The 11,057-nt window shown below is 30.2% G+C and overlaps 1 protein-coding gene across 1 annotated transcript; it reads left to right on the top strand.

The window, feature by feature from the left end:
* Positions 1 to 2,396: 2,396 nt before the first annotated feature.
* LOC105771655 (polcalcin Syr v 3) lies at positions 2,397 to 9,925 on the top strand. The gene is made up of 2 exons (XM_012593071.1): positions 2,397 to 2,682; positions 9,855 to 9,925. The coding sequence occupies exons 1-2, from the start codon at positions 2,397 to 2,399 to the stop codon at positions 9,923 to 9,925; spliced, it is 357 nt and encodes a 118-aa protein (XP_012448525.1).
* The last annotated feature ends 1,132 nt before the right edge of the window (positions 9,926 to 11,057 follow it).

Raw genomic sequence — 11,057 nt, 5'->3', positions numbered from 1 at the left:
GTTTCGCAATAGCCTGATACTAGACCTCTTTCCGCTTCGAAACCCTAGGCTAAGAAGTTTAGGTATTTCATCCTTGAGGAGTCTGTGTAGCATGACTTGCTCATCTCTTTCATGCTTCCTAGGACCATCTCCCTTAAATACCCGGAAGCACTAATCTTTCCATTAAGAAGTTTGAGGAGTTAGCAAACCCCCTCAAGGTTCTCTGTCAATCCCTTTGTCACTTGGAAGTTGGTCCCCAAAGTCTTCGCTACTTTTTCTTCAACTCACTTTGGAGTTTATTGCCTTTAAGGAGTTAGAGGAGTTCAAAAAACCACCCATTAGGTCTCCCTATTCAGTGTTGGATCCAGAAATACGATTTAGGGGAGCAAACTTATATTAGCATTGTCGACTATATATTTTTACTATTAACTTTCATATATAATTATTCAATAATTAAAGTTTACATATATATTTATGATTTGAAAAATATATTTATATATATTTTAAACCTTAAAAGCTGTTGGTGTTTGTTTTTGGGTTTAGGGGGCGGAATTTAAAATTTTAGAGGGTTTAATATAATAAAATTTATTTTAAAAGGGGTGCTATATATGTAAATTTCTAAAAAGCTAGGGGGAGGCCAATGTCCCCATTACCCTCTTTGCGCTCTTAGGCCACGCCTCGACATAAGTAACTTCGACCCCTCTTCTTTCTTCATTACAAACTTCGTTTGACCCACTAACACCAGGACCTTGTGCCACATGGTCTTGTGTACGAATGCTCTCTGTGTTGCAATCCTCGAACTTTTTCACCCACAACACATCAATTCAAAACACCAAGAATTGTAATTTTATTGTTTGGATAAATAATTGTTTTAAACGGTTTCATGACATGAAAAAATAATTATAAAAGAAAAATAAATGATATAAAAATATGGAATATGGATATAATTAATTTGTAAAGATTTATAAATTTTTTAATAATATAAAATTATAAAATTACATATTATAGTTAAATTTACATTTTTTAAAATTTGTTAAATAATGATATAAAGGAGAACTAGTTTATAATATTCTTTTTAGTTTTTTCGGGGGAAGGGATAATAACATCAGGGATTTGGAACTGCTAATAAAGGCTTAACCACTTGTTGGTACATTGAATCAACGAATGTGAAGATGGAAGAGATTCTGGTCTATAAGTAAAGAGGAAGAAATCAATCTCCCTAAGATATTTGTAGAATTTTATTATATAGGGTCGAACCCCAAGTCGGATTACTTTTATTATAATTATATAACGGACTCCAGATCAGATTTCAAGTCGAATTTTTATTATTATAATTATATAACACTACTTCTCCCTTATCCCATTCGCTCCCAATTTATAATACTATTTAATAGAAAACGAACAACTTTGTGCAATAATAATAGAGGATCGAATCAGTGCATGATCTCCAAAAATAACCACTTGTGTTCCTTTCACGTGCTTTCATTTCACTCAAAAAATTCCTTTGGGATAAAAAGTTTAATACTGAAGAGATTAAAAAAATGCATTGAACTAAGCTTAATTTACATCTTTTTCTTTTCAACCATCATTTTCTCTCAAAAGTTCCCATTGGCTTTTATCTCACTCTTCTGCTTTGAATCTACCAGTCCACGATGCAAAATTAACTAAAATTCCTTCAACATTAGTAAAGGATATCAGTCAATGGTCTCAAAGAGCTAAAAATATTGAGAATCACTTCAAAATGATTGTTTTTTTTTTCCGAGATTCGTTTTGGGTCTCCACTAAGTCAATCGATTTAATCGGTTTTTATACTTAATCAACTTAATTAATCATCTTCTTACACTTAAATCGATCAACTTTTATGATCTTAACCAAATTGGTTTAACATCGACATGTTCAGTTGATTAAATTGATTAACCGACTTATATTATATATATTTATTATATATTATATTTAAATAGTTAATATAGATAAGAGTAGGGTGAGCCAAAATTATTATTTTAGGTGGAATTAAGTTATGTATTTTTATAAGAGCTAAAATGTAATTCAATCATTGTATTAACTTATATCTTTATAATTTTTAAAGGATTAAGTTAAAATTTATTATATTTGAGAGGCCAAAATGCAGTTTGATCATTTACTAATAATTTTATAAAATTTAAAGAGGATAAAAGTGTTATTTTATCATTTTAGGAGGCGCCGCCCTTGTATATAAATCGATTAAGTTAATTGATTCGATTATGAATTTTAATAACAGATAACCGATAGATAAAAAAATAGTAAATTAACTGCGCTCTCCCCTACTTTCATTAACTATCAATCTTCTATATATACATAATCTCAGTTAAGCAAAACTAAGGCAACACAAAGCAACTCTTCTTCCCCTACACAATTTTCCTTTCTATTTCACTAAAAACATGCTTAGTATTAAGGATACACCCAAAAATCTCCCGGCTAGTACTTGCCGATGCCTAAGGAAAGGAGGGCCCGTGCCGGTAACCGAACTGAAAGCCATATTCAAGCGTTTTGACACCGACAAAGATGGTCGTCTCAGCAAACATGAGTTGAGGAATGCGTTTGCTAGCTTAGGCTCTCGTCAACCGGGTTGGCGAGCCTGGCGAGGGCTTAAACAAGCTGATAGGAACGGAGATGGGTACATAAGTGACGAGGAGTTGGAAGTTCTCCTTCAGTACGTCTTGAAATGTGGGTATACCACAAAGTAAAATAGAAAATTGCCTTAAGTTTTGGTCATCAATATGTTGGCAACTCTTTATTTTTCTTGTTTTGGAGTTGTTAGTGTTTACGTGTAGCTGTAATTGGAAGATATGAAAAAAATAGAAGAGTAGGCTCCTTTGTAGTGTAATGGTGTATATATATGTGAGTCCAATATGTAGTAATTTAATGTATAATATAGTCATTTTCTCGTTAATTACTTTGGTCTAATTAGGAACGAAGCCAGGAATATAACTTGGGGTGGAAAGATTGAAATAAAATTATAATATTTTGAGGATGAAAATTAAAATTTTATTTTAAAAGGGTTTAAATATCAAACCAAGAAACATTTACATTGGCCACCTAAATCCTCCAATATTAATAACTTTTAGGTTAAATTCGCTATCCATCCTTGTACTCTGTAAAAGTTGTGGGTTTAATCTATGTACTTTAATTTGGTTATTTTAGTTTTATACTTTTAAATTTTAAAATTTTAGTCCTCATCAAACAACAATTGTTAAATTCATTAAGTCATGCTATTTCCATAATCTTATGTGGCAAACATATTATCACCGTATAATGCCATATCAACTTATTATTTCCACAAATTGCTTACTAAAAATCCAACTAATGAATTAACCACTACCATTTGTGTTAAGATTGAAATTTCAAAATTTGAAAACTGTGAAGACTCAAAATGATTCAATTGGAGAATATATATGAAGTAAATTGACACTGACGCTTAATATATGACTAATAATTGAATTTAACCAAACTAATTATTAAATTTTCTATGATCAAATTTGATTAAATTTTGTTCAATTCGAGTTCTTCGGATAAAATATATATATATATATATATATATCAAATCTCCACCCTTTTTAAGATGAGATTCAAGGTATAATAAAAAAATTATATATTTTTTATATAATGCTTCAAGTAGCTCAACTCTGACTAGTTTTTTTTTTCTCAGTCGATATAAAAATGACAAAGATAGAAAGATGTTGGAAAATACTAACCTCTTTCAAAGACAAAAATATTAAAAAAACTTTTAGAGTAATATTTCACTTTGAAATACACTCGACCTGAGATAATCAACATCATCAACTCAAACCAAAACTAATATGTAACCCATAATAATCATCTCCTAACTTTCAAAAAACGAAGGACTCCTTATACCTGCTATTGTCAAAGCATTAGTCATACTATTTCATTACCATTGAACAACTACGAAATAAACTCTACCTAGTTCTTAAAGTGAAAGATATTGTGTGTTTAAGCATATTCACAATAACGATACAAACTAAATTAAAACTCAATGATAATAAAAATTTAAATAAATAATAGTAATATTTAGATTATGAATTTGGAGTAAAAAAAAAAGTTCAACAAATTAAACAATTGGATTTGGAGGAATCTATATACTCATGTTGTCTATGGAAAAGAAGGCCACATGTTCCTTTTGCACGTTAAAATCTTTTGTATTTCTAACTTGATAATATATATGTCGAAAATATTCTTTTTGAAATCGACTTCTTATTTAAAAACGAAAATAGGAATCGCCACCAATTCTTTTTTATAAGGTGTGATCGGGTTGCCTTGTAAATTGATCGTTTTAATAAACGGTTTGATTTACTAAAACAAAGATTTTTGGTCTACATAATTTAGGAAACAGGTTTGGGAGTCAGTTAGGAATGAGGAATGATTAGCACCCTCGTAACGCCCACAATTGATACCTAGTTGATTAATTAAAGTCTTAGTGCCGTGAATTAAAAAATTTGAAAAGAATTTAAAATACGATCCCACTTTGCATAATGTTATTTTTAATTGAAGTCGCTTGAATAAATCAAAACGTATGTAAAAAGCCCTCTTATCTCGAGGTAACAAAAGGGCATATCCCGTATGTTAGGATACGACCTCTCGAATCCTTGAAAATAAACTTGCTCTTTATTTTAATTACTATTTAAATCTCATGTGTTTTAATTTTAAAAGGGATGTCCGGTTATCTAGGTTCAAGGAGAAAGCCGAACCCTATAAGTTGGGACATGACTTCTCGAATCTCCAAATACAGGACATTTACATTAATTTTAAAATTTCCTTCCTTAAATAATAACTAATGTGACATTTAAACAATGTGTATTCATTTCATTTGGGGTATAATATAAAAACGGTTAATTATATTTAAGCATAGTAAATAATGTAATGACGATGAAATAATGTAAAATAGCTATACAGGTAGAATATTAAAATGATATATAATAAATAAATAAGGAAATGTTAAGATAATACTAATGTAATTATAGTAATAATAATATCACTAATCGAATCATAATAATAATGAAATAAAAGAGGTAATTCAAAGTAAAAAAAAAACAGAAAATGCATGATTTAAAAAAATCACATGAGAGTGCTAAAAAAACTAATAAACGAACAAGAACACTCTAAAAAAAATAAAATAAAATAATAAAAGACAATAATAAGTAAAATGTACCCATAAAACATGTATATAATTCAATTCTTCGGTATGTATAAAAGGAGTACTAAATAAATGAATAAAAATAATAATAAAAATAATAAAATAAATAAATAAACAAAGGCTCGGTGAAAATAAAATAAAAATAAAAATTGAATATAGCCACTAAGTAAATAAATAAAAGAGTTAAACTGATTGAGGGACGTAATCGTAACCCAAATCAAATTAAAAGGATAAATTAAGATAAAGTAAATAAATAAAAGACTAAAATGAAAATCACGAAAATAAGTGAGGACCAAATAAGAAATTATTTTGATTTTTGGACACGCCTCCCTTCTCTAGGAGATCAGCGAACCGAGAACTAAATTGAAGCACACGAAAATCATGTGGTATAATTTATAAAAAAATAAAAAAAGAGGGTTAGGACCTAATTGCAAATCGCTTGAAAAGTTGAAGGACTAGTTTTGAATTATACCCTAGTCCAAAAACACGCGGATCCTGAGACCTTGGGTTGGATCTCGGGTCAAAAGGCAAAACGACTCCCTTTTGGGGCTATTGGAATCAGCCCTAAACGTCGTCGTTTTGTAGGGCCTATAAAAACTAATTTTTTTTAAAGAATTTTTTGGGTTGGATTTTTAGTTTTGGGTCTGATTTTTTTGTAAATAGGCCATTTCTGTAATTGGACTTAGACTCTTTATTTATTTTATTAGTTTTTTGGTTTATGGTGGGTCGGGTAAAAATGGCCCGTTACAATATATATATATATATCCAAAAATTAAAATGAATGAAAAAGGATTTAAAAATTGTAGTTTTATGTTGATTGAGTTTTAGTTCGATTGTCATTAGCATTGTTATCAGTATAAAATGACATGGGTTTGGACACATTTATCCTTCTATTTAGAAATGAGAGTGGAATTATGAATAATTTTAAGTATTATAATTTTATATAACTAATTGAACGACCAAATCCAAGAAAATCTAAGGTTAGCACTTAGCCATACGCAATTAATAATTCACTTAAATCTTTTTCATTGGGGAATAAAGGAAAAGAATATTATATTGGGACAAAAAGCAAATATAGGTTCTAAATTTATTAGGCAAAAGTATGGTACATGTCCCATCTTTGATTTTATTATGTTTCAAAACCTTGCAATTTTTAAATACGAATATCGAGAATTCGCATCTTAAAATCAACAGCTTTTTTCGTCGTTGAAGGCCTGCGCTTAGCGTGGAATTAGAATGTGAGAATGTTCTATTAATGGAGATGATTTTGACTGATGATTTTTCGATAATAATTTGATGGAATTGTCCCTAATACATCAACTGCTTATAACTGGAGCTGGAAGGTACGTATTCGCCATGTTCCAATAACTCAGAACGAAATTGCAAACCATTTGAACAAATATTCTACCATATAGTTCACAGGATTACATTTATTTGCAAAGCGACCTCCTTCAGCGCAGGGTCTAATGCTGGTTGATTTTAATGTTTCTATGATGTTTTAATTTGGTTGCCATAGTATAATTGCTTAATACTGTCTTTATCTACCAAAAAGAAAATCAACAGCCTTTTTCCAACCGTTATAAAAAAAAATAGTTTTTCGTTTTTCTAATGTACAATAATATTTTTTACCCTTTTAAAAGATAACACCAAAATACATTCTAGGATATAATACAAACTTTTTTTTTTATCAATTTCTTAAGAAAACCAACTTGGGAAGCTCATTAAATATGAGAAATTATTTTATGAACCCTTCCCACCACATCATTCATGACCTCTTTTCAATTATTTAATGATATTTCAACAGTTTTTTTTATGTCATTGACACACAATTTTGATATATTTTTACCTTGAACCATGAACCTCAAATCTAAAACCTTGAACTCTGAATCGTAAACCTTAAACCTGAATCTTAAACCTCGAACCCTGATGGGTTTAGGATTCGAGGGTTTGGGTTCAGGTTCAGGGTTTGAGTTTGAGGTTAAATTTGGGGTTCAAGGTTCAAGTTAGAGTTCTGGAGTTCAAAATTTGGGGTCAAAAATATCAAAATTATGTGTTAATGAGATGAAAAAAATTGCTAAAATATTATTAAATAATTGAAAAGAGACAATAAATTTTATGGTGAGAAGGGTATTGACACCATTTTTTTGATAAAATAGGGTCGACTTGGATTTTGAAAACGAAAACAAAAACAGGAGTCGCCACCAATCCTTTTTGATGAGGTGTGATCGGATCACCTCGAAAAGTGGTTGTTTTTAATAAACGATTTGATTTTATTAAAATAACAATTTTTGGTCCACGAAATTCAGAAAAACGGGTTTGAGAGTCGGTTACGTACGAGGAAGGATTAACACCCTCACAATGCCCAAAATTGGTACCTAGTTGATTAACTAGTGTCTTAGTGTCGAAGATTGAAAACTTTGAAGAGTTTTAAAAATACGATCCTTTAAAAAAACTCGAATAACATGGGTTGGAATTTAGGATTCTCTCGTTCTGAAAGAATATCACATCCAACACGTTAGGATACAATACTTTAAACCCTCGAAACCAAAGCACCTTATAATTTCCAAAACCCATACTTTGAAATTTTAAGAGGATATTTGGCCATTTGGTCAAACGAGAAATCGAAACTCAGCACGTTAGAGCACGTTTTCTCGAATTTCCAAACGCAAAATATTGCCTTATTTAGAAAATCTTTTTGAATAGTCGCGAGTACAACACTTAAAGGCGTACATTTATTTTGTTTGGGAGTAAATGAAGTGGATTATATTGAACAAAGACGTTGAAATATCCACGATGCAATGACATGAAATAAAATATAATAGCGCACACATGACATTAATACACAAATACCATATTATGCAAGTGAATACCAATGATATGAAAGCGAATAAACGAATTAAAGTACACACAATGGCAATAATCTCACAACATTCATCATTCAAATACAAACATCGATAAATAAAGACTAAGGAATTAAACAATAATTTAAAAAGTATAAAACAAATTAAAATCAAATAAAATGTAAAAAACAATTCTAAAATGATAGTGATGAGTTAAAAATAGATAATGCAAAACAAGAAATTTAAGGTTAATAATATACAAAACAATTTTAAAAGGATGATATATATATATATATATATATATATATATATATATAACAAATGATGTACATATATATATATATATATATATATATATATATATATATATAAGAATAAGATAAGTAATTTAAGAAAAGAAAAATCTTTGAAAAGAAAAACAAATGAAGCATTTTAAAATAAGTAAGTTGCATTTAAAAAGGTATATGAAGCAATTTTAAAGTAATAAAACACTTTTAACTAAATAATACATAAAATGAGTTCAAAATAAAAAAAATGGCAATTTAAAGGAAATAGTATAAAACAATTTATAATAGTTAACATGTATAATACATCTTAACAAAAAATAAAATAAATAATAATAAAAGCAAATCAATATACCATATAAAAATTTGGAATGTCATATAGAAAAAGAAATTTAAAATAATATATGTAAACAAAAATGGTTTAATATAAATAATAGGTAAAAATAATAATAAAACTGTTTAAATGAAATAATATCTATAAAGAAAAAACTACACAGTTTAAAAAACAAATAAAAATGAAATCAAAACAAACAAGAAAACTAATAATAATAAACAAAAGCAATTTAAAAGAAAAATAAAAAAATAAAAAAATTTAAAGAACTAAGGATGAAACTGGAAACGGACCAGAATCTGGGGGTTGAAGCTGTAAATAAATAAGAGGCATTAAGGGCCAAGGTAGAACGCGCTTTAACAGTGAGGGATTGATTGGGAAAATAATCCATTCCTTCATGCGCAACGTTCAACGTGGGCCAGATTGGAACGAATGGAAAATCACGCGGCCCAAATAAAAAGACAACAGGGATCAGATTGCAGCACAGAGCGAAAGCGGAGAGACCCCGCGCGCCAATATACCCTTTACCGCAGAAACGCGCAGATCCTGAGGGTGGACGGGCCGGTTTTCGGGTCAGGGCCAAAATGACGTCGTTTTGGCACCTGAACCCTAGTTGCAAAACGGGACGATTTTACTTAGTGTACTTAAGCAAAATTTTTTCATTCCAGCCTCTGTTTTGTTTTTTTCTTTTCTTTTTTTAAATTTTCAAAACCTTTCCCCTTTCCTTTTAAACACCCGATCCTTGGGTTTCTTAGCCACTGGCGCGCCACCGCCGTGGCCACAAAGACCGGTGGCCGGCAATGGAGAAAAAACTTTTAACCTCGGCCTTGGAGCATCCTTGAGGGCCAAACCCCTCAACCCCGAAAAAGAAAAAAAGAAGAAGACCCTTAGTGCCCTTTGGAATCGGTGGCCGTAACGAAGGAGAACCCTCCGCGGGCACGATCACGGCACTCCTCCGGTAAGTCCCCTTCTTTTTTATATTATTTTCGTTTATAAAAATAAAAAACAATAATAAAAATAAAGATAAAAAAATAGAAAGATTGAAATAAAAAGAGAATCACCTTAAAACTTTGTTTTTTGTTTTTATTTCTCAAGATTCATAAAGAAAGGAAGAAGTGTTACAGTGCTCGTATTCGGCTTATATAACCGATTTTAAAATCCTTAAACTTCTATTTTTTGTCGTTTGCGATTGTTTCTTGCTGTTGTCCTCTTGCTCTTTATTTCTCTTGCAGGCAACAGTGCGCGTGGAGGAGGCTACGGTGACAGTAGCGATAGGCTAGCATGGCAGAGGCCTAGGGGCTAAGGGCGGCAGCAGCAAGGCATGCGGCGCTAGAGGCTTGGGGGCTAGGGTTTGCTGTTGCTGGATGGGGTTAATTTTGTGCTGGGGTTATGTTTGTATTTGGGTTTAGGGTTATTAATTGGGCTTGGGTTGTTGTTTGGTTGTAATTGGGTTAGGTCTAGACTAGGTTTGGTTTTGGTCTATTTGGGTTTTAGGCCCCGGGTCAAAATTGGACTTGTACAAAGGGTCTATAAAATAATTTATCTATAGTTATAATACACACTAGCATACAAGGAACAAAAAGAATGCATGCATTTGGTATGGATATACCTTATCTCCCTATGAAGAGAACCCATTAAACGTGTTGATTTTATTCCGTGTTGCTTTCAAGAGCTTTCATTAATTTCATTCAAAAAATTCCTTTTGGATCAAAGTTAATAGTAAGATATAAAATGTGGATTAAACTAAGCTTAATTTACATCTTTTTTAGTGATCTAAATTATAACTATTTAAACGATCAGATTATTCATACAATTTTGAAGGTTTGTTCAAAATTTATAGGATTTGGATAAAAAAATTAAGTCTAAAAAGAGTTTCGACAATAAAATTAGACCTGTTTAAAATATGGACCAAGTTGGACTCAAACATTCAAAACTCGAGCCGGGTCTAACCTATTTTCTAAGTTTATAATATATTATATTATTTTTATATATTATATTTATAACACATACAAATTAAATCTATAGTAACATGTAAAGTTATAATGTAAACATTAAAAAATTATTAAGTTATCTATATATAAAATTTAATAAATGAAAAATATACAAAAATTTTAAATATTAAATTAAAAATAACATAAATATTTTTTTTTAAAATATGAATGAACTTAAAATATGTTTAGTTTAACTATTTACACATATGGGTAGGCTTGATCAAAATTTTAAACTTATATTTCAAGTTGCGCTTTTACAAACATAATGCAGATTAATATTATGTTTTAGCTCAATCTAAACCTGACCCGACTCAAAAGTTTTTGCAAGTTTGTGGCATACTTTTCTGCTTTGAATTTACTGGTCCATGTTGAAAAATTAATAAAGTTCCTTCAAGATCAGTAAAGGATATGTATGAGTCAAGGGTCTACAAAGGACTAAAGTGA

This window comes from Gossypium raimondii, chromosome 6, assembly GCF_025698545.1.
Source record: "Gossypium raimondii isolate GPD5lz chromosome 6, ASM2569854v1, whole genome shotgun sequence".
Classification (NCBI taxonomy): Eukaryota; Viridiplantae; Streptophyta; class Magnoliopsida; order Malvales; family Malvaceae; genus Gossypium; species Gossypium raimondii.
This window is presented reverse-complemented; position numbering and strand designations above follow the sequence as displayed.

Coding starts and splice junctions, on each gene's coding strand:
- LOC105771655 (XM_012593071.1), top strand. CDS start 2,397: ATGCTTAGTATTAAGGATACACCCAAAAATCTCCCGGCTAGTACTTGC. Junction 2,683..9,854: donor CCTTCAGTACGTCTTGAAAT/GTGGGTATACCA, acceptor TTTCTCTTGCAG/GCAACAGTGCGCGTGGAGGA.